At 41.7% G+C, this 25,024-nt stretch overlaps 1 protein-coding gene across 3 annotated transcripts in view; it reads right to left on the bottom strand.

Annotated features, from left to right (window-relative positions):
- Positions 1 to 24,318, bottom strand: part of myo3a (myosin IIIA) — an 87,929-nt gene extending 63,611 nt beyond the window's left edge. For all 3 annotated transcript variants that reach the window (XM_052504986.1, XM_052504993.1, XM_035758127.2), the window contains exons 1-3: positions 24,186 to 24,318; positions 15,912 to 16,095; positions 10,816 to 10,950 (exon numbers count right to left, since the gene is read on the bottom strand). In XM_052504986.1, coding sequence (XP_052360946.1) covers positions 10,816 to 10,950; positions 15,912 to 16,095; positions 24,186 to 24,187 — 321 coding nt within the window. In that variant the 5' untranslated portion in view covers positions 24,188 to 24,318. The remainder of the gene's footprint in view (positions 1 to 10,815; positions 10,951 to 15,911; positions 16,096 to 24,185) is intronic.
- Positions 24,319 to 25,024: the final 706 nt, after the last annotated feature.

The following is a 25,024-nucleotide window of genomic DNA, read 5'->3' on the forward strand; positions in this document are numbered from 1 at the left end:
ATTTGGGATTACCGAGATGTAGCATAGTATCTTATTAAGTTCTTGCATTTGAGTCACTTCAAGTCATGTTGCCAACTACTGTTACACATCCAGAAATAGCTAATTCCATCAATACCCACATTTGGCCCTAAATCAGAACCCATCAAATTAGATAGAACTGGCTCTTCTGTCAACATTGGTCAAATATCCCCAGAGTTCAGACTACACGAAGAACATATACTTTAATGTCAGATATTGGCTTCGTTTTGAAACCTCATGGTTATCTCCCCGCGAGAGACGGTGGGCACATTATTGCAGTCAGCTTTGGACAAGACATCAACATAATTCCTCACATGTTGTATGGAAATGACTTGAGACTTAGGGGCTAATACTGTTAGCTGCCATCACCGGCTCCATCCCCCTACCTTCTGCTAGACTAGCTGTTGGATTTAACAGTCTTAGCCTGCTATTTATACCCACAATAAAAATGGAGGGACGGTATGAAATACTGTACACAAACTAATTACCACAACCATAAAGTCATAAACACCAGCTATTTCAATCTATTTTCTTCAAATCAGATTTTAAACCTAACCTTAACCCTAACCACACTGCTAACCTTATGCCTAACTCTAATCATAAATGAAGACAAAAACACATTTTTGTTTTATTACATTTTTTTACGATATAGCCTTTTTGACTTTGTGGTTGTGGTAGCTAGTGGAAACCCGATGACGATAGCTAACTAGTAGTAGAGATGTGAAGCTTTCTGAGCTCCATACTGGGTCATCATCATTGCTATACCGGGTCCTGTCAATCATTAGCTAAGACCTGTCTGTGGGTACTGTGAGTCATCACATGATGATCCCGCCTATAGGATATGTGGACCTTAACCAATCACCCCACTGCAACGAGACAGCTTCAAAAGAAATGCATATTGTGAATCACCATTAGTTCTTCTTTGTCAGCTCAAAGGTTTGGCCAGTAAGCCTCGAAACAGAACAGGACATGATCCAATACAGATCAGGTGCTGCTTTTGTCATGTAAATGAAGTGAATGGATCAAAGACCATGGAAAGAAAGAAGAAAAGATGATGAGGATGTCACAAATATGTATGCACCCCCCTCCCCATACCAGCCCTTTTGATTGGGCATTCCATTTTAAGCTTTGGGATGTTTTCTCTACAGGTGCAGCTAGTTAAATTGAGCAGTATAATTGTGTAGATCTATGTTTACTGCAGCACAAAGAGATGTCTCCATAAAAGGACACAAAGATTTCTTGAAAGAACAGCTACGCAAGGTTTTCTGACGTGTACATATCTCATGTCTTCCTTTGTTACTTTTCAACTTGTAACAAAAATGATGTGTTATCATTGTGTGTGTGTGTGTGTGTGTGTGTGTGTGTGTGTGTGTGTGTGTGTGTGTGTGTGTGTGTGTGTGTGTGTGTGTGTGTGTGTGTGTGTGTGTGTGTGTGTGTGTGTGTGTGTGTGTGTGTGTGTGTGTGTGTGTGTGTGTGTGTGTGTGTGTGTGTGTGTGTGTGTACGTGTACGTGTGTGATTGTGCATGTTTGGTCCTCAGGCCAAGGTCTCTTATTTCTGACTGTGTTTAATTTAAAGCCCTAACAAACAAAGCCATTATAAACCTCATTGTCAATTAATAACGGCCAGAGTTGGCGACGACCTGGAGTCGGGCAGAATAAGGGCAGTGTTTTTAAGGGAGTATAATGGAGGCTTGAAGACAACATAGTGTGTTTCAAAAAATATAAAAAGAAACATGATTAGATGCATGTTATTAGCACCTTATATGAAATGATTTCACAACTTAAAGCGTAGAACAGAGCACTTGATTGCTGTTCAGATGAAGGTATTGGGGACACAAGGGCAGAGTGGCCGAGGGTTTGAAGCAGCGGCACACTATGATTGATATATGTGAGTAAAAAAGCAGAGTGCCGGGCTATTTAAACGTCAGACCCCGGATCCATCTTCTCAGCTCATTTCACAGACGGAACAATTATCTACCCCTATCATAGGGATCGCTGTCTCGATATTTATGTCTCCCGGTGTATAATGAACGCAATCTCCCCCCTGTTAGTTTATCTGCATTAAACATGCCATCGCTGCAGTGATCCTTCATTATTATGGTGGGATGGTGGTCATAGAATTGATAGTTGCAGTCTGCTCCAATACTAATCATGCCAACGTGCTTCACGGTAATGGTTTGGTTGTTTTGGATCATTTTCATTGGTTTAAAAATAAGTCTGTACCATATCTAGCCATGTATGTAGCAATATGTAAAAGCTGACGACAACTGCCATAACACTGTGATAACGGCGTTACTGATGACACTAACCGTTGTTTGGGCGTATTGCCGTTCAACTAGCTTACCTACATAAGAGTTTGCATTACCGTTTAAGTCTGGTGTTATCAGCTCAGAGGTTCTCCTTTGAGCTTTGATACTGAATGACATGGCCACAAGTATTTTTACATCGGCTTACCTTCACTCATTTCGCTACACCCGCAATAACATCTGCTAAACACGTGTGTGTGCGACAAATCAAATGTGATTGGATTCGATGACTTCCAAAAGCACACACTGTAAGTGTGTCATTAGACACCGTATCTCTGTGAGGAACTGGAACCTCGACATTGTGTAGCAACTCAGTGAGGGGAAACAGTAGTAGTCAGGCATAGGTATGGCTCGCCCTGCACATAGGAAGTCACTCGTATCAGACAAACCATTACACAGTTGTTGAGTAGCTGACCAGCCTGCACACATGATTTGATTCTGGATGCAGAGATTAAAAACAGATGTGAAGCCAGAACTACCCAAGATGCTAGCGTTATCCTGCCAACCACTTTACTCCCTGGCACTCAAGGCCTTATTTCCTTTTATACAACAGGTGGGTGTAATCCTGGATGCTGATTGGTTCAAACTTAATTCCAGCCGGTGTCTATTCCACAAGTTACCACGGGCTAAGGCTATGACGTTAAAATTCCTACTGTTCCATCTCACTGCGCAATCCACTGTCTGATCAGCCCAAAAATGACATTTATAAACTTGATCACCACAAAAAAAAAAAGACATTTGTATAAATGTTGCTGTCTATCTCTCCGACATTTGCAACATTGTTTCAATATCAAAACTCAATTTTCAGCTGTCCCACCTGTCCTGGCGAGAAAGCAAATGTTCTATGGCAGGCAAAATCGCACATCATTAGCTCATTGTTATGGATGTATCGAAATAAATGTCACTAGAAAACAGCTTAAACAAACACAAATGCTGCACTTTGCTGTTATTCTGGCTGCACTGTTTGACGTGACTGTGTTAGCCGAAGTTGGCTAGCTAGCAAGGGATAAGAGTGTTACTAGTCATCACGGCAACGAAACATTTAGAACGAAGGTCCATAGGTTGAGAACAAAAAGACTTCACGACTGGGTCTCGTCTCTGGCTACCTAACCGATAGAATGAACAACCAGCCGGCTTAGGTAGCAACCCTAGATTTGTGTCAGGACTATATCTCATGGACGGATTAAATAGTATGAATACATTAATCAAATTTACATCTTTAATGAAAATATGTCAATCATTATTTGAATATGATGGTACACAACACCTGTGCCAATTTATCCTCCGAACACCGGCTTCTCAGGCAGTATCATTTAATTAGCAATGTGTTATGTGCTGTTTGTGAGGAGAAGACTAATGTCCACTGAATAAAATAAAAATCATAAATACAACATGGGCACAGAATAGACAGCAATATCAATTTATGACTTATACGATGCTGGAAGAGCTATTAGTACCACAAAGATAATAATACAAATTGTAACATTGGGCTGACATTATAGAGATCGTTTGCATAATTGATAATAAGGGACTGAAATACTGCTTTGTGTGTTTTACTATCACAGACTGGAACATGTTCCAGGATTCATCCGATGGCATTGAGGAGTACACCACATCAGTCACTGGCTTTATCATCAGTCAATGGCTTTATCAATAAGTGCATCGAGGTCGTCGTCCCCACAATGACTGTACGTACATACCCCAACCAGAAGCCATGGATTACAGGCAACATTTGCACTGAGCTAAAGGGTAGAGCTGCCGCTTTCAAGGTGTGTCACTCTAACCCGGAAGCTTATAAGAAATCCTGCTATGCCCTCCGACGAACTGTCAAACAGGCAAAGCGTCAATACGGGGCTAAGATTGAATAGTACTACACCGGCTCCGACGCTCATGTGGCAGTGCTTGCAAACTATTACAGACGACAAAAGGAAGCACAGCCGCGAGCTGCCCAGAGACACGAGCCTACCAGACGAGCTAAATCACTTCTACGCTCGTTTCGAGGCAAGCAACACTGAGGCATACATGAAAGCATTAGCTGTTCCGGACGACTGTGTGAGCACGCTCTTTGAAGCAGACGTGAGTAAGACTTTTAAACAGGTCAACATTCACAAGGCTGCGGGGCCAGACGGATTACCAGGATGTGTGCTCCGGGCATGTGCTGACCAACTGGCAGGTGTCTTCACTGACATTTTCAACATGTCCCTGATTGAGTCTGTAATACCAACATGTTTCAAGCAGACCACCATAGTCCCTGTGCCCAAGAACTTGAAGGCAACCTGCCTAAATGACTACCGACCCGTAGCACTCACATCCGTAGCCATGAAGTGCTTTGAAAGGCTGGTAATGGCTCACATCAACACCATTATCCCAGAAACCTTAGACCCACTCAAATTTGCATACCGCCCAAACAGGTCCACAGATGATGAAATCTCTATTGCACTCCACACTGTCCTTTCCCACCTGGACAAAAGGAACACCTATATGAGAATGCTATTCATTGACTAGAGCTCAGAGTTCAACACCATAGTACCCTCAAAGCTCATCACTAAGCTAAGGATCCTGGGACTAAACACCTCCCTCTGCAACTGGATCTCGCACTTCCTGACGGGCAGCCCCCGGTGATGAGGGTTGGTAGCAACACATCTGCCACGCTGATCCTCAACACTGGAGCCCCTCAGGGGTGCGTGCTTCGTGCCCTCCTGTACTCCCTGTTCACCCACGGCTGCATGGCCAGGCACAACTCCAACACCATCATTAAGTTTGCAGATGACGCAACAGTGGTAGGCCTGAGCACCGACAACTACGAGACAGCCTATAGGGAGAAGGTCAGAGACCTGGCCAGGTGGTGCCAGAATAACAACCTATCCCTCAACGTAACCAAGACTAAGGAGATGATTGTGGACTACAGGAAAGGAGCACGCCCCCCTTTCTCATCGATGGGGCTGTAGTGGAGCAGGTTGAGAGCTTCAAGTAACTTGGTGTCCACTTCACCAACAAACTAGAATGGTACTAACACACCAAGACAGTCGGGCACGAGGGCACGACAAAGCCTATTCCCCCTCAGGAAACTAAAAAGATTTGGCATGGGTCCTCAGATCCTCAAAAGGTTCTCCAGCTGGAACATCGAGAGCATGGTCGCATCACTGCCTGGTACGGCACTTGCTCGGCCTCCGACCGCAAGGCACTACAGAGGGCAGTGCGTACGACCCAGTACATCACTGGGGCCAAGCTGCCTGCCATCTAGGACCTCTACAGCAGGCGGTGTCAGAGGAAGGCCCTACAAATTGTCAAAGACCCCAGCCACTCTAGTCATAGACTGTTCTCTCTGCTACTGCTTAGCAAGCGGTACCGGAGTGCCAAGTCTAGGACCAAAAGGCTTCTCAACAGCTTTTACCCCCAAAGCCATAAGACTCCTGAAATGGTTACCCAGACTATTTGCATTGTGTTCCCCTCCAACCCGTCTTTTACACTGCTGCTACTCTCTGTTTATCATATATGTATAGTCACTTTAACTATACATTCATATACATACTACCTCAATTAGCCCGACCAACCAGTGCCCCTGCACATTGGCTAACCGAACTATCTGCATTGTGTCCCGCCACTCACCACCCGCCAACCCCTCTTTTACGCTACTGCTACTCTCTTTTTATCATATACTGTATGCATAGTCACTCTAAACATATCTACATGTACATCCTACCTCAATCAGCCCGACTAACCGGTGCCTGTATTTAGCCTCGCAACTGTTATAGCCTCGCTACTGTATATAGCCACTCTACTGTTGTTTTTATTTCTTGACTTACCTATTGTTCACCTAATACTTTTTATTTAAATTGCACTTTTGGTTAGAGCCTGTAAGTAAGCATTTCACTGTAAGGTGAACATGTTGTATTCGGCGCACGTGACAAATAAAATTTGATTTGATTTGATTTCAAAGATAGGAGGACATTAAAGTTGAATTAAAGTTACTCCTAACTAAACTCCTAATTATGTTAGTTCGTGGCTTTTTCATCATAAAGTACCAAGTAAATTTAAAAAGCCATGTGAAATAAGATCTTGAGAATTACATTTTTTTTAAAATTTATCTAGGCAAGAACAAATTCTTATTTACAATGACGGCCTAGGAACAGTGGGTTAACTGCCTTGTTAGTGGCAGAACGACAAATTTTAACCTTGAGGATTCGATCTAGCAACCTTTCGGTTACTGGCCCAACGCTCTAACCACTAGGCTACTTGCCGCCCCATAAATAGCACAGCTCCTTGGGTTTACCATTCAACCATGAGAACCAAAAATATCAAAGTATACAATTTAGGTCAACAATATTCCCAATTAGAGAATCAAACTGGTCCCTTTATTGGTATGTTTGAAGTTTGGATAGGGTTGAGGTCTCAAACCTTCAATGGACCCAGATTGGGAGCAAAAGATGAAAGCTCCCTCATCTCCCCACATCCGCTATCTATCATAAAGGAGTCCACTAGAGAGACTGAGTTATAAGCGCAAGAGCAGAGCCCAATGAGGCCCAATGAGGAAGCAACAAAGTGAAGGATGCAATTTGTGCAGATCGTCGTCATAATGAGCAGCGTGGCATGAGGAGAGGGGATCCTCTGATCCACAATGAACCATGGAAAATTACAGTTCAGAAGGAAGGACTGTAACCATGGTGATTGCATCCTCTATCACCCATCTTCGCCCCTTTGTATTTTCCCCTGTCCCTTTGTATAAATACACACACATGCACACACTCTCATACACACACTCACAGATGCAAGCACGCACCCACACAGACAGACAGACAGACAGACAGACAGACACACAGACACACACACACACACACACACACACACACACACACACACACACACACACACACACACACACACACACACACACACACACACACACACACACACACACACACACACACACACACACAGCGTCCAGTAACGCGACTGGCAGTGATTTCAGCCCCGTGGATTAGTCCCTCAGATTTGGGCTGTTGGCTTGAGGTTTTTGCATGAGGAAAGAGTTTGCATACAGATATGCAAAACACAGTGGGGATAGAGAGTAAACAACGTTGCAAAGCTGAGTGAACTCGCCCAAAAACTGGCTTTGCTTTTCTAACCCACGGTAATTGTGCTCCAATGAAATACCCTCAGGGAGCCCTAGCGAGGACTTAAAACAAAGGCACAATTGGTACATATCAACACCTGCCTTGTGACAGAATAGGATTTACTCTAACTAAGACTGCGGCCCTTGATTGGTATGCTTTGGAAGTCTGAATGGTGTGGTAACATTGTATTCAGAGTATGCTTATGCTGATTATGCTAACAGAAAACCCCTGTCCTCCTGCTGGTCACATTATGGGTTTGAAGTCCGACTTTCATTCAGAGAGGAGCCTGACATCTAAAGTCAGACAGGTGATTAAACGACCCTTCCACCGAGAAGGAAACTGAGGACAGCCAGGCAGAAACATAAGCTGGCGATGTGAAAACTATCTACTGGGCTAGCATTACACCGAGAGGGGATAGATGATAATGTTCAAGCCACTCTGAACTTGGATAACAGAAATGTGTGAGCTTTGTTCAAGCTTGGCTACTTTACCTTAGATTACAGACTTGTAAAAGAGGCTAGGGTAATGGAAACAGGCTGAAGCATCACACAGAACACAGCGGCATGGAGGACAACATCAGTTAAGAAGCAGGCCAACAAATAACCTTCCCTGAGGCACAGCAGAGAGGCCGCTTGTCCTACATGCTTCGATAGGGGCTCACAAACAAATGCCGGGGATACACGTGCACACACAATCGGCTGCACACGCACGCACGTATGCACGCACGTATGCACGCACGTATGCACGCAGGTGCACATTTACATTCACAATCACACTACTCAAAAACGCACACACGTACACTGGCAAACACTGTTCGGTAACACACAGAAAATATCCTACATCTAGCCCTACATACAAAGATATTATGTGTTTTGACACAAACGAACACACAACTGGAATCTGAACATCCAACACAGACAGCATGTGTGACTTTTGGCGCTATGAGCTTTCTCACCAGAGCCTCTTGGGCCAGCTAACCATTATTACCAGCCATTCATATTATATTTGAAATAGTCTCTCTCGATCTTCACACCAGGAACTCACATTTGAGGGTCAAATTTCAGACAGCACAAAGCTCAGCTAGTGGCGCATCAGATCTCGCTAACACTTTCCTCAGACGCAGGGGTTGACCTCGGTAACACGTTTGTCTGGAGCTTGGCATTCTGGGGGAAATACAACATAAAGGATGCAGAGCTCCGGGCCACATTGCCTCTCACAATCATAACATCAACCAGGTCCCCTTGAATTTCTCTCTCAAACACCACCGTTTTCAGAGTTGAGTCATGAAATTCACACTCAGTGCGTTCAGAAGGATGAGGTTGTTTTTCATTGTGTGAATAAAAAGCAGCCTGGCAAAAAGTCTCAGCCTTCACTGCGGGTATTCTTCCTCTTGAGCCAGTCAAATAGTGCGCTTCACTTGACATGTTGAAATGAGGAAATCCTTTCTAATCGAGGCATTACACTGTACTTACAGTAGAATAGTTAGTAACACTGACAAGCTTACTGGACTGCTGACATTGTGCCTTTGTATTGCCCTAAAAACCCACTACTATAAACTGTAACAACACATGCTACAGTTTGAACAATACATGTTGCTCTTTAAATGTTTGTGTTTATGTGCGTTGTATAAAAGGGTCACCTGGGGATACCTGCTATAATCCTGAGGCGCATTGCTCAGCTAAATCCTTTACCTGAGGTTGAGTCTTACCCACACCAATACTGAACATAAGCTTCCCATGATGGGGCCTCCAGGGAAGGTATCCCCAACTCAGGTCCTTCAGAGCAGTTATGTTTTCTGATTTTCCATCCACACCTTTGAATCAACGTGTGGGCAGAAAATGTGTGGGCAGAACTGAAAAAGGGTGTGTGAGCAAGGAGGCCTACAAACCTGACTCAGTTACACCAGCTCTGTCAGGAGGAATGGGCCAAAATTCACCCAACTTATTGTGGGAAGCTCGTGGAAGGCTACCTGAAACGTTTGACCCAAGTTAAACAATTTAAAGGCAATGCTACCAAATACCAATTGAGTGTATGTAAACTTCTGACCCACTGGGAATGTGATGAAAGAAATAAAAGCTGAAATAAATCATTCTCTCTACTATTATTCTGACATTTCACATTCTTAAAATAAAGTGTTGATCCTAACTGACCTAAGACAGGGAATTTTTGCTAGGATCAAATGTCAGGAATTGTGAAAAACTGAGTTTAAATGTATTTGGCTTAGGTGTATGTAAACGTCCGACTTCAACTGTATATACTTTGTACCTGTTCTCTCCAGCATCTTCACAAGGTCCTTTACTGTTGTTCTGGGATTGATTTGCACTTTTCACACCGAAGTACGAGTCTCCTTCCTGAGTGGTATGACGGCTGCGTTGTCCCATGGTGTTAATTCTTGCGTACTATTTTTTGTACAGATGAATGTGGTACCTTCAGACGTTTGGAAATTGCTCCCAAGGATGAACCAGACTAGTGGATGTCTACAATAATTTTAGGCTGATTTCTTTTGATTTTCCCATGATGTCAAGCAAAGAGGCACTGAGTTTGAAGGTATGACTTGAAATATATCCACAGGTACACCTCCAATTGGCTCAAACGATGTCAATAAGCCTATCAGAAGCTTCTAAAGCCATGACATAGTTTTCTGGAATTTTCCAAGCTGTTTAAAGGCACAGTCAATTTAGTGTATGTAAACTTCTGACCCACTGGAATTGTGATACAGTGAATTAAAAGTGAAATAATCTGTCTGTAAACAATTGTTGGAAAAATTACTTGTGTCATGCACAAAGTAGATTTCCTAAGCGGCTTGCCAAAACTATAGTTTGTTGACAAGGAAATTTGTGGAGTGATTAAAACATTTGTTTTAATGACTCTAACCTAAGTGTATGTAAACTTCCGACTTCAACTGTATGTTGGCGATTGCAGGGTAGTATAAAAAGTGTAATGAAGGTATATTTGCAGTCGTGAAACAGCCCCTGGACACCCAGAATATACTGCACTCAGCCAGACAAGAGCAAAATCAGCTGTCCACACTGATTCGTGGAGACGGCCCAGGAAATGTAAATCCCCCCTCTGCTTCTCTCAGCACGACACAGGTTGAGCCAATGACACGAGAGCCCATATGGCCTTCTATGGGAAAGCTGTATGTCCAGACCTCCTGCTGGATCTTATACTGTTACATAATACCTTCCCCCGCCTCGGCCCTTCACCACTGTGCTGTCTACCTTGTATAGAGCCGACTAGTTGAACAAATCTATCATTGACCAAGGCACTTAACCCTAATTGCTTCTGTAAGTCACTCTGGATAAGAGTGTCTTATAATTGACTAAAATGTAAATAGTTAGTCACATTGATGTTCAGCAACAAAAAAAAAACATTACCTCAAGAACTAGCCACAACTGGTCCCCGTTTTTGACATCCTTCTGGTAGTACATCCCAAAGAATTTAACCACATTGGAGTGGTCAGAGAGAGCCTTGAGGATATTGTATTCTGCTTCAATCTCCTCATCGATATCCTGGAAAACAAGAACCAACATGGGGTCAACCACGTCAAATGACAGAAGACTTACCATGAATCCTCAATGACCGATCTGTAACAATTTGGTGTTCTGCAGCCACGTCGTATCATACATTGTTTTTGGTCATGTTAGGTAATATGCCAAATCACAGTACATGCTCGCATCACAAAGAGGAATTAAACAGTCATAATGGAACCAACAGCTGTGGTTACTAACATGTCATCTCGATGCTCACGAATCTGATGTTGTGCTTGTGTTCTCTGCTGGAACCTATCAACCGATTGATTAAAAGGATGCTCCTCTCAGAGAACGGTCTATAGATCATTGTTCTTCTTTCATGAAAAACAGTAACAAACTCTCTACAGACTAATGAGACAGTTATTAAGATGATGCTAGAGTTTAATGGATAAAAATCATTACGCTTTCACTTGATATTGCCATTCATTGTACCTGGAAAAGCAAATGAACACAACAAGAGTTGCATAATCTACTTAAACCTTGTCCACGTATAGTGTTGAGTATCTGCTTTTGAAAGAAACCATTGTTAGGAATTGTAAACACTTCTACTGCTTACTGAACTACATGGCCAAACATTTTTTTTAAATACAGTCAAGTAGCTACTGTAGTTGATCCTTTTCAAATTGTCTTTCAACATAGCAATGTGCCGTTTGTGTCCTATTTCTCCAGCATCTCACCAGATTTAACTTCTCAAAACTGAGTGAGAGGAAGAAAATGTTAGCTGGGTTTTATAGCCATAGCAACCACGTACATTTCAAACGTGTATTGTCTCTAGATTAGTCGTAAAATATACGTTTCATGAATGAACAATGAAACATTTCCCTCTTTCGTGTAATTGTAGGGCCTTGAAAGCACAACCCAGGTAAATCTACAGTCGATGCTTTGTGTTGTTAACAAAAGAAGGGGAGGCTTGATATTAAGCTATACAGAGAGAGATAGATGGAGATAGATTAAAATGTATAAATTGATTAAGAGAAAGAAAGAGAAGGAATAATTCTAATGAGGAGGTTGGGGAAGTCTGTTGTGAAGACTGAAGACGGACTGAGAGAGAGAGAGACATAGAGAAGATGAAATAAATAAAGAGAGAAAAGATTTGATTAAGTGACAAAGTGTGACCAAACAGAAGACAGAGCCTCAGGCGAGAACAGAAGCCAGTAAGATAGACTTTAAATTTGCAGTTTAACATGTGAAAAGCGGATTTTCACATTTGAAATGGCTGTTTTCACGACACCATATGTTCACATGTATTAAATGTACAGTTCATGTGTTAACACCACCTTTTCTCATGTGACGAAAACAACATGTTTTCACCTCACATGAATTGCAGTTTATATATCCACATCATTTTCCTGCCTCATGATGCCATCTATTTTGTGAAGTGCACCAGTCCCTCCTGCAGCAAAGCACCACCACGACATGATGCTGCCACCCCTGTGCTTCATGGTTGGGATGGTGTTCTTTGGCTTGCAAGCATCCCCCTTTTTCCTCCAAACACAATGATGATCATTATGGCGAAACAGTTCTGTTTTTGTTTCATCAGAACAGAGGACATTTCTCCAAAAAGTACGATCTTTGTCCCCACGTGCAGTTGCAAACCGTAGTCTGGCTATTTTATGGCGGTTTTGGAGCAGTGGCTTCTTCCTTGCTGAGCGGCCATTCAGGTTATGTCGATATAGGACTCGTTTTACTTCAATCCCATAGAAAATATGTGGGCAGAACTGAAAAAGCATGTGCGAGCAAGGAGGCCTACAAACCAGCTCTGTCAGGAGGAATGGGCCAAAATTCACCCAACTTATTGTGGGAAGCTTGTGGAAGGCTACCCAAAACATGTGATCCAAGATAAACAATTTAAAGGCTATGCTACCAAATAATAATTGAGTGTATGTAAACTTCTGACCCACTGGGAATGTGATGAAAGAAATAAAAGCTGAAATAAGTCATTCGCTCTACTATTATTCTGACATTTCACATTCCTAAAATAACGTGGTGATCCTAACTGACCTAAGACAGGGAAATTTTGCTAGGATTAAATATCAGGAATTGTGAAAAACTGAGTTTAAATGTATTTGGCTTAGGTGTATGTAAACGTCTGACTTCAACTGTAGATACTTTTGTACCTGTTTCCTCCAGCATCTTCACAAGGTCCTTTGCTGTTGTTCTGGGATTGATTTGCACTTTTCGCACCACAGTACGTTCATCTCTAGGAAACAGAACGCATCTCCTTCCTGAGCGGTATGACGGCTTTGTGGTCCCATGGTGTTTATACTTGCGTACTATTGTTTGTACAGATGATCGTGGTACCTTCAGGCGTTTGGAAATTGCTCCCAAGGATGAACCAGACTTGTGGAGGTCTACAATTATTTTAGCCTGATTTCTTTTGATTTTCCCATGATGCCAAGCAAAGAGGCACTGAGTTTGAAGGTATGACTTGAAATATATCCACAGGTACACCTCCAATTGGTTCAAATGATGTCAATAAGCCTTCCAGAAGCTTCTAAAGCCATGACAAAGTTTTCTGGAATTTTCCAAGCTGTTTAAAGGCAATTGCATGTTCACATGTGAAAAACAATCATGTGAAAATCACATTTGCAGTTTCACATGAAGAAAACTCTTAATGTGAAAATATCACTTTCACATGTGGAATTATTCTCCTCACATGTGAAAAGGTGGTGTTAACATGTTGCAGTAGCAATGTTTCCTACCTGTGTATAATAATTAAAGTGCGTAAAAAAATAATGTATTTTTCCTGAGCCATCCACTCCATTTTTATTGTAGTGCTCCATGGGGTTCCACTGATATACATGTATACTATGCGATCCCACAAGAGAGAGGCATTTGGAGAGTTCCTTCTTCCAATGTTGAAGTCCAGTGAAAAGAACAGCGAAGCTATCTCTCCATATCTTCTTATTTTTTATCCTGTTTTCCAGTTTGTACACATGGTTACATTTTCTAAATCTAGAGATGACATGTTTAACAAAATTGTGATGAGTTTTCTGGTCTTTTTTTGTTGTATCCTCTTATTGTTTTTACCGAGTGAAAAACAAGCTAGCTAGTTCAATTTAGTATGCAAGTCAACAAGAACAAGTTGGCGTTTCTGAGGATTTTTAATTTCCATTATAAATGTTTTGGCTCTTAAATATACAGTCAAAAGTTTGGACACACCTACTCATTCAAGGGTTTTTCTTTATTTGCACTTTTCTCTACATTGTACAATAATAATGAAGACATCAAAACTATGAAATAACATATGAATTCATGAAGTAACCAACAAAGTGTAAACCAAAAAAGTGTTAAACAAATATATTTTATATTTGAGATTCATCAAAGTAGCCACCCTTTGCCTTGATGATAGCTTTGCTAAATCTTAAATTTACCTGATTTTGCTAACTGTTACCATGGACAATATCAAGCCGTTAATACTCTTTATGTAAAAAAGCTTAAATGACAGCTCAATTTGAGAAAATTCTGAATTTGCTATTAATCGTGATTAATCACAGCAAATCCTACGATTAACTCATTTAAAAAAAAGTATAATTTGACAGCCCTATTTTTTATTGAAGAATCAATATTCTGAGATTGAGAGAAATTGATAATAAATATACTGTAACGTCTGTTTCCAACTCACACGCTCAAACACATAGATCCCCTGAACGCAGCTCACTTTCCAGCCCACTTTCCAGCTCACACTCTCAAACACGTAGATCTCTTGAACGCAGCTCACTCTCCAGATCCCAATCACTTGAATTCTGATAACCTGTTCACACACCTGTATGTCATCACACACTATTTAGTTAAGTTCTTTGCACCCCGTCATTGTGAGATATTGTTTGTTTTTTGACGTGTGACACACGTCTATTTGGAGCGCTGAGTTCCCCGCAATTTAATCCTCCCGTGTATGATAGTTTTGGCCTGCCTCACTAACAACGCCTTTTCCCTGTCTGAACTTTAGCCTATCGGATTTCCTGTTATCAACCTATTGCCTGAAATCTTGCATGACGTTACTAGCCTTTTCCCTGCCTGTACTGTTGCCTTTTTGGACCCCCTGTTTATGACCTTCTGCCTGCCCCTGGACCCAGCTACCTGCCTCCTCCTGTGGTCCGTTACAAATAAACACCTTTAAAACAGCTCTCTGTCTCCCATTGTGCCCATTACATATACATTGGAAGAGAAACCCAATATTGGCCCTCTTGATCGAACAGTCAAGACATTGGCTTCTCCTGTGGGAGACATGGACTCCAATCCCACCGGTTCCAAAAGCACACATGTGAAACTTAGAAGAGCACATGTGAAATGTTGCAAAGTGAAGTTGTGTGAAAAATATATGTGAAAAATCTTTGTGAAACTTTACACATGTCTGAGAATGTGCAATTTATTTTCCTCACGTGACATTTTTCGAATATGTGAAAAATAAACAGGAAAATCCATGTGAAACCTTTCCGAAAACCACGTTCCTGACCAATGTGTAGTTTCTATTCATCATGGATGGCAGCCCAGGACCTGAAGCTCCCTGAAACTCCCCACATGACAGTTCTGGGGCTACAGGTAATGTGATGTGTCCTCACTATGGCTCCCCAGGATCATAAACATACCGAAGGCTACTGCCGGCCAGTCACACTAATGCATAATAACAGCAACACCTGCATGGCATAATAATAATAATAATATATGCCATTTAGCTGACGCTTTTATCCAAAGCGACTTACAGTCATGTGTGCATACATTCTACGTATGGGTGGTCCCGGGAATCGAACCCACTACCCTGGCGTTACAAGCGCCATGCTCTACCAACTGAGCCACAGAAGGACCACATGAAAGGACATTCCTATTATTGGCCTACTTAAAAACCAAACCCCAACATGCTCATTTCAAAAGCATGCACCTCGACATGCAGACACACATACTTCAGAACCTACTTCAGAAAGTAAGGAAACATTACTCACATGGATGGGGTCCAGTATCTTGACAGCCGCTTTGCTGCCATCGATCTTGTTGAGTACTTTATAGACTTTGCCATAAGTCCCTTTCCCGATGGTCTCGATGATCTCCCAGGTATCTGTCGGATCAGGAAATGTGTCGAAGATAATCGATTTCCCTGATTGTGGAAACATCTTCATGAGAGATCTCCTGGGAAAGAGAGGGGTAAAGGAATAACATGGCCATTGTGAATGAACATTTATTGTTAAAGACGCAACTTTTCATTCCGTGAATGAAATAAACAAAAGGGCTACCAATCTTGGCACATCAAATCAAATGATTCACATCTTTGCATATAAGCAATATGTCTCCAGTCTTGGCAGTTCGTTCTACATATTTCCTTCCAATTGTGGTTACCATGGTTGCATGCTTCCATTCGTGTGTCTTGTATCTTTCTTAACCCCTCCCCACATGCCAGTTCAAATGACGAAGAAGGTACTGGATGGATGGATGGATGGATGGATGAATTGATGGATGGATTGGAAACCTTGTTAGCCAGGCTTGTTATTTGTGTCTTTATAAGTCCATGGTCTATTTTTGGTAGTCAAAACAATAGTGTAGTCCTGGGCCTTCTCAAATATTGGGTTCATGTAAAGAAAAGTTATTGTAAAGGATCTGTAGCTTTATCTCTCATTAGATTTGTTACCGCAGTGTTTATCCTTGTTGGAATTCCACTGAGATGATTGTAATTGTAAGGGTTGTTCACAATGTCCTGAGAACATTACTCAAGGATACTTGATTACCTCAGATGCACAGCGTGCATAGGCCTTGCACTTTGAACACTGGAGTGGATCTAATTGGGTTGAAACAGAGCCAATGTTTTAGATTTGATTTATTTGCAACAAAGAAAAGACGTGAAAGACAGAATAGATTTGAAAAAAACTGGTAAAAACATTATGCAAGTGAGGTGTTTTTTCAATCAGTTAATCAAAGCATATTAATTATAATTGTACATGATATACACAGTATACGTGTGTGTGTGTGTGTGTGTGTGTGTGTGTGTGTGTGTGTGTGTGTGTGTGTGTGTGTGTGTGTGTGTGTGTGTGTGTGTGTGTGTGTGTGTGTGTGTGTGTGTGTGTGTGTGTGTGTGTGTGTGTGTGTGTGTGTGTGTGTGTGTGTGTGTGTGTGTGTGTGTGAGAGAGAGAGAGAGAGAGAGAGAGAGGAGAGAGAGAGAGAGTTAGGCTATATGGAGGGGATTATTATGTAGTTTCAGGCTGACCCCCAGTCTTTGCTTTAAGTTATTGAGGGATGATGAGGTTTTGGCAATGTGAAGATATGAATTCCAGAGTATGGTACCTCTGTATCTGATAGAGAATTAACTATGTGAGGTGCAGCAGTGGGGAGGATGAAGGTTTTCGCAGTGTCTTGTGTTCTATAGATCGATTTCAGAATGACCATGGAAGAATCCATTGAAGGGTTTAGGTAAACTATCTGGGAGGTATGAGTATTTGTGGATGAAAGTGCATAACTGGCGTACATTAATGTTGTAAATAGACAAGATATTGAGTTTCTTAAACAAAGGTGCAGATGGAGCCAGGTAATTAAATGTATTTTGTATGATGAGTAATTTGTGTAGGTAGGAAGCATATGAACTGGCCCAGACAATATTACAGTTAATTAAGCTATAGTATAGAGTTAGGAAGCAAGCCTGATGAACCAAACCACTAATCTTTCTGATGATATCAACAGATTTCATCGCTTTGCTACAAACAAATTGAATATGATCATTCCAGGATAACTTTTCATCAATTTGAACTCTGAGGAATATAGTGGATGTGACCTGTTCCATTTCATTCCTACCAATTGAGATTCTGGCTCTTTTTTATTTTCATTTTTTAACTATATTTCTTATGCTTACTAGTGACTACTACTATTTGTTTATCTGGAACCATTCAGAAAATGTGTCCATACCTGAGTTGGCTTCATTAATATGTGAATCAAAATGTTTGTGTGTATCATCAGCAAAGAGAATAGGAAGTACGATAGAAGACACACCAGCAAAGTCATTGACATCGATTAGGAATAAAGAAGGTCCAATTATTGAACCCTGTGGCAAACCACAGGATATCTTGGTCCTGGTAGATGCACAGCCGTTTGCATAAACAAATTGTTCTCTATCATACATATTGCTACATTATATCACCCGCTATCTGAGCAGCTAACCGATCGCTGCAGCTGTACATAGTCCATTTCTGCTCTTTTGCACACCAGTATCTCTACTTGCACATCATCATCTACTCATTTATCACTCCAGTGTTAATCTTCTAAATTGTTATTACTTCTCTACTATGGCCTATTTATTGCCTATCTCCTCACTCCATTTGCACACACTGTATATAGATGTCATTTTCTATTGTGTTATTGACTGTACGCTTGTTTATTCCATGTGTAACTCTGTGTTGTTGTTTGTGTCGCACTGCTTTGCTTTATCTTGGCCAGGTTGCAGTTGTAAATGAGAACTTGTTCTCAACTAGCTTACCTGGTTAAATAAAGGTGAAATATATATATTTTTTAAATGTATAATCATGAAAACTGTAATAATGCAATTTAGAAAATAATATTTAATGATCAACTGTGTGAAAAGCTTTGAATAAATCTAAAAAGATGCCAAGAGCGTATTCATTGTTGTTAAAGGCTGTAAAGATTTTATCCATGAAAACCATATTGGTGCGAGTATAGAATAAAATGTTGATTTACATGTTTCAATATTGTCTTATACACCAATTTTTTGAAGGATTTTAGAAAAACATGGCAGTACAGATATTAGGCGATCATTTGTCAAATATATTGGATCCCCAGACTAATAGAGGGGGATAACTTTGTCAATTTTCAAATCTTTAGGAACAATACCAGTTTGCATAGATTTGATGAAGATATACAGTACCAGTCAAAAGTTTGGAAACACATTACTTATGTAAGGGTTTTTCTTTATTTGTACTATTTTCTACATTGCAGAATAATACTGAATACATCAAAACTATGAAATAACACATGCGGAAACAAAAAAGTGTTAAACAAATCCAAATATATTTTATACACCTGAAGGTGTGTTTTGGGTCATTGTCCAGTTGAAAAACAAATGATGGTCCCACTAAGCGCAAACGGGATGGACGCTGCAGAATACTGTGGTAGCCACGCTGGTTAAGTGTGCCTTGAATTCTAAATGAATCCCATACAGTGTCACCAGCAAAGAACCCCCACACCATCACACCTCTTCCTCCATGCTTCACGGTGGGAATCACACATGCTGAGATCTTCCGTTCACCTACTCTGCGTCTCACAAAGACAAGGCGGTTGGAACCAAAAATCTCAAATTTGGACTCATCAGATTTCGACCAGTCTAATGTCCATTGCTCGTGTTTCTTGCCCCAAGCAAGTCCCTTCTTATTATTGGTGTCCTTTTGTAGTGGTTTCTTTGCAGCAATTGGACCATGAAGGCCTGATTCACACAGTCTCCTCTGAACAGTTGATGTTGAGATGAGTCTGTTATTTGAACTCTGTGAAGCATTTATTTGGGCTGCAATCTGAGGTGCAGGTAATTGCCGATTTCTGAGGATGGTAACTCAAATGAACTTATCCTCTGCAGCGGAGGTAACTCTGGGTCTTCCTTTCCTGTGGCGGTCCTCATGAGGGCTAGTTTCATTATAGCGCTTGATGGTTTTTGTGACTGCACTTGAAAAAACGTTCAAAGTTCTTGAAATTTTCTTCATATCTTAAAGTAATGATGGACTGTGGTTTCTCTTTGCTTATTTGAACAGTTCTTGCCATAATATGGACTTGTTCTTTTTACATCTAGGCTGTATCACAACTGGCCGTGATTGGGAGTCCCATAGGGGGGTAGCACAATTGGTCCAGTGTCTTCTGGGTTAGGCTGCCATTCTAAGTAAGAATTTGTTCTTAACTGACTTACCTAGTTAAATACACGTTAAATAGAATGTTTTTAAAATAACAAAATTTATTTACCAAATAGGGCTATCTGCTGTATACCAACCCTACCTTGTCACAACACAACTGATTGGCTCAAAGAAGGAAAGACATTCCAAAAATTAACTTTAAACAAGGCACACCTGTTAATTGAAATACATTCCAGGTGACTACCTCATGAAGGTGGTTGAGAGAGATCAAACTGAACTACAGATGGGAAATGTCCCTTAATGTAATCTAAGGGATTTCCATCAGTTTTCTGCATTTTCTTTGACAGAGAGGAACCCATATTCACAAAAAAGTGTTTTGAATTCACGTTAAATAATATCAGGATCACTATATGTCTTATTTCCAACAATACATTGAGATTGAATACTTGTTGATGCCTTTTCCTTATTCAATAGCTGATGATTTTCCAAGTTGACTTTATATTATTTAAGGATTCTTGGAATTTGTTTGTAAAATATATTTTCTTGGGATATCCAAAGTAGATGAGTAAATGTGTTCTTATACTTGTTGTATTTTGCAGAATTCAGGGGAGAGGTGTCACAGCTTCTGTGTTATTTGATTGTTGTTTCCTTAGGTTACTGCTGGAGGGCACCCTTACCTTGTTTTCTAGTTTCCGGGTTACCCTGATTATTACTTATTGGATTCACCTGTGTTTAATTACCTTCTCTGTTCACCTAGTTGCCTTGTTTATTTAGGTTCCTCAGTTGGTCTGGATATTTGCTTAGGTCTCATGTTTTATTAGTGTGCTCTTGTGCGGTTGACTTGTTTATGTTAAGACTCTAAGCAAAAGATCTGGATTTACCCTTACCTCTGCTTGCTGTGTTTCTCTGCACCTGGGTTCGAGTTCGTACAAGCATTATTGTGACAGTAGACCTAAGTCAACAATGGACCCAGCAGAGATTTCTCAGTCGTGCGAGGAACATTCCGAACTCCACCATTTACGGTCGGCTCTCACCCACCATGAAACTGTGATTGGCTGCCATGAGGCGCGGCTGCAGACATTGTCGGATGATTTAAGAACTCTTGTGTTCGTTCTGCAGACAGGACAGACTGGAGCAACGGCTGCTGCACCTGTGGCTGTTCCTAATCCTCCACTCCCTACCAGCTCAGCATCTTCCTCCCTTTGGGAGCCTCATCTCCCGGCACCAGAGCGCTATGAGGTGCATCCAATGCTCGCTGGCCTTCGAGCTGCAAGCATCAACGTTTCCCACCGAGCGTTCCAGAGTGGTATACGTCATCTCCTTGCTCTCAGGACGGGCTCTGGCCTGGGCCATGGCCATATGGGAGCAGCAATCGGACGTTTGTTTTAACTGGCATAGCTTCACCCAGGAGATTATTTGGGTTTTTGATCACCCCATCAGTGGCATGAATACTGCTCAAAGACTCATTGCGCTTTGGCAGGGCAGCCAGAGCGTAGCTGATTGCGCTATTGACTTTCGGACACACGCCGCTGAGAGCGGTATACAGAGGCACTTCACCCAGCCTTTATGAACAGACTCAGCGAGGTTCTCAACTGGCTTCCCGGGACAACCCTAATACACTGTATGAGCTTATCGTTCTGACCACACGGATTGACAACCGGCTTCAGGAACGTTGTTGTAAGAGGACGGAGGGGTTCTGAGTGGATTCAAGTGTTTCGGGTTCCGCTGAGGGAGTCAATTCTTAATTTGTTCCACTGCCTTATGCTGCGTCTGCTTGTCCTGTACTCCATCAGAGTTCTCAATTCGGCTCTGGTTCTCCTTCAGAGGTGCCAATACAATTGGGACGCACCAGACTTTCCGGTCTGGAGAGAAGACGCAGGATTAACGAGCAACGTTGCCTTTACTGTGGACAGTCTGGACATTTCCGTGCCTCCTGTCCCGAGCTGACGGGAAACGGGAGGTCTCGTCAGTAGATGGGAGAATACTGGTGAGTCAGATGCTTCCAGCCAACCTGCGGTGGGACAATGGGAAGTTGGACATTCCTGCTTTCATAGAATCTGGGGCTGCCGGGTGTTTTCTAGATCGCACATTAGCTCGCCAACAGGGGCTGCCCCTCATTAAGCTGGACATTCTGTTGTCGGTCACTGCGCTGGATGGGGTTCCCCTAGGGTCTGGGAAGGTGAAGCAACTCACCATGCCTATTCAGCTACGAGTTCTGGATTATCATGTGGATTTTATCCAGTGAAATTTGGTGGACTCTCCTGAGCTACCCCTGGTTCTTGGACATCCGTGGATTTCTATCCATAACCTTCAAATTGACTGGCCCTCGGAAAGAGTTCTGGGACGGAATCCTTCATGCCAGTCCACCTGCCAGCAACGCTTTCCACATCTTTCTGGCCCTGCTCATCTGGAGGCTTTCGATTCTCCTGTTCCCCCAGCTGGGGATGACAAGCCTGATCTTTACCTCATACCTTCGGGATAACGGGGATCTGAATCAGGTCTTCAGCAAACGAAGGGCCAGCCGACTGCCTCCTCACAGGTCCTACGATTGTGCCATTGACCTCCTGCTCAGCACCACTCCTCTGAGAGGAGGGCTGTATATTCTCTCTCAGGTCCAGAGACTCAGCCATGAAAAGTTATATTAAGGAGGCGCTGGGGCGGGTTTCATTTGGCCGTCCAATTCACTTGCAGGAGCAGGTTTTTTCTTTGTTGGAAAGAGGGATTGGGGATTACGTCCCTGTATCGATTGGACTATTTTCCTGTCAAAATGTAACAAGTAATTTTGGGTGTCAGGGAAAATGTATGGAGTAAAAAGTACATTCTTTTATTTAGGAATGTAATAAGGTAAGAGTGAAATAGTAAAGTACAGATACCCCAATAAACGACTTAAGTAGTACTTTAAAGTATTTTTTACTTAAGTACTTTACATCACTGTTCGTGTGTGAGTGGGAATTAGTCCTAACACTTTAGACATTGAGAACACCAGACATACCAGTACTGAACGAATGACTGCCCTGTTAGCGTGGGCCAAGAACTCAGGGGGATGTTTCTCTGGGTCCATTACACGATCAAAGGCTTCCAAAACAAAACCTAATGGATGATCCCTTAAACATCAGAGACAACAATGGGATAGAACAGGAAGGCATAAATAAGCCTACTGTCTTGGTGTAGGGTGAAAGACCAAAAGGTGAGTGTATCATTCCACCTGGAAGAACTCTCAGTTCTATGACGGTGCACTTTGATGATAGCTGCTAGCCAGCAACGTTCAACAAATTGTATAATACTGTATTAGTGAATGGATGGGTGTACTATAGTTTGGGTATCTGAAAAGGCTACTAGACGTACTAGGAAAGCTCTAAAAGACTAACAACAACAAACATTTGACGAATTCAGACCGATTGACTTCTTCCACATTTTGTTACATTACAGCCTTATGCCAAAATTGATTAAATCGTTTTTTCCCAACACCAATCTACTTACAATACCCCATATTGACAAAGCAAGCCAGGTTTTTAGAATTTTTTACAAATGTATAATTTAAAAAAAAAATCACATTTACATAAGTATTCACACCCAATTGTATAATAAGGCTATAACGTAACAAAATGAGGAAAAAGGGAAGGAGTCTGAATACCTTCCCGAATGCACTGTAATCTCACCTCATTAGAGGCTATAAAGATACAGCTCAACTTAAAGGCCTGTAGGTGTACGTGCATGCTGTCAACTCCTCCAGTCACTACCTATGTGGAGATTGCATCCCACTGTGAGTTTCCTTAACAAGGTTTTGTATTCTGACACACATTCTATAATTTCACACAGCAGGGGTGTATGTTCCCATTTCCAACGGCATCCAGAACAAGAGTCAAAGCAGTGATATCAGTCCCAATCTCTAGAGCAGAGGACTCATCATTTTACCTGCAGGTCTTCCATCTCCTGAATGGGGGCTTTACACTGCATGACCTACAATCAGAGGAAGATAATGGGAGCAAGATAACCCTCCACCATCCCAGAACACAAATGATAGTAACCAAAGAAAAAGATCCAACCAACATTCAAAGAGCCATGTCTACATGTAAGTGCATATAAAATGTGGTTTAGAAAAAAATATAAATGTTACATGCACTTATATGCAGACATGGCTCTTTGAGTGTTGATTGGATCTTTTTCTTTGGTTACTATCATTTGTTTTCTGGGATGGGGGAAGGCCATCTTGCCCTATTATCTTCCAGTAAGTTACAGCTCCACTAATACCTGACAACCACACACAGTACACCTCCATGAGGCCACATTTCAGTCAGGCCAAGGTTATCCCCTGGTTACACTCACACAACTTTGTCTATCTAATCCACAACAACACCGAAACCAACAACAGAAAAAAAAACTTACATCGTTTTGTCATTGTGCCTGGGGACATATTTTGGAGGAGGATTAATCCATTTTCGGTGAATTCGGTTAGCTTCGAGGGAGTGAGAGAGGGAAAGCAACTATGAGTGTAAACAGCAGAGGAGGAGCTAACCAGCGCTAATCTCGCTAGCAATCCCCTCGCTCCTTCCATTGGAAACAATCTCTAAGTAGTAGGAGATATGTCAGGATTAAGAGGAATTAGCCAGTTGCAACATGAGCCTTTCCCCATATAGATGCTCATTCATACACAAAGCAAAGCTGATTAGTGCAACCTTACAATATGGTGCTCGCTAAAGACACAGTGCCATCCCTTTCTCTTCTTGGTGGTCTTGTACATCATTTAGTACTGAGCTTTGTATTAACTCTATTGTATTTAATCCCTGTTATCCATGTACAGTGTTTTGTTAGGATAACATATACAGTGCGAGTCAAATGTTTGTACACACCTACTCATTCCAGGGTTTTTTAACTTACCTATTTTTTTTTACAAATTTCTACATTATAGAATAATAGTGAAGACTAAGAAGTAACACATAGTAACCTTTTTTTAAACAAATCAAAATATATTTTATATTTGAAATACTTTAAAGTAGCCACACTTTGCCTTTCCCTCTTAATGCATTTGAGCCAATCAGTTGTGTTGTGACTAGTTAGGGGGGATATACAGAAGATAGCCCTATTTGGTAAAAGACCAAGTCCATAATGTGGCAAGAACAGCTCAAATGAGCAAAGAGAAATGACAGTCCATCATTACTTTAAGACTTGAAGGTCAGTCAATGCGGAAAATTTCAAGAACTTTGAAAGTTTCTTGAAGCGCAGTC

The sequence above is a fragment of the Oncorhynchus keta genome, chromosome 4 (assembly GCF_023373465.1).
Source record: "Oncorhynchus keta strain PuntledgeMale-10-30-2019 chromosome 4, Oket_V2, whole genome shotgun sequence".
NCBI classification, from domain to species: Eukaryota; Metazoa; Chordata; class Actinopteri; order Salmoniformes; family Salmonidae; genus Oncorhynchus; species Oncorhynchus keta.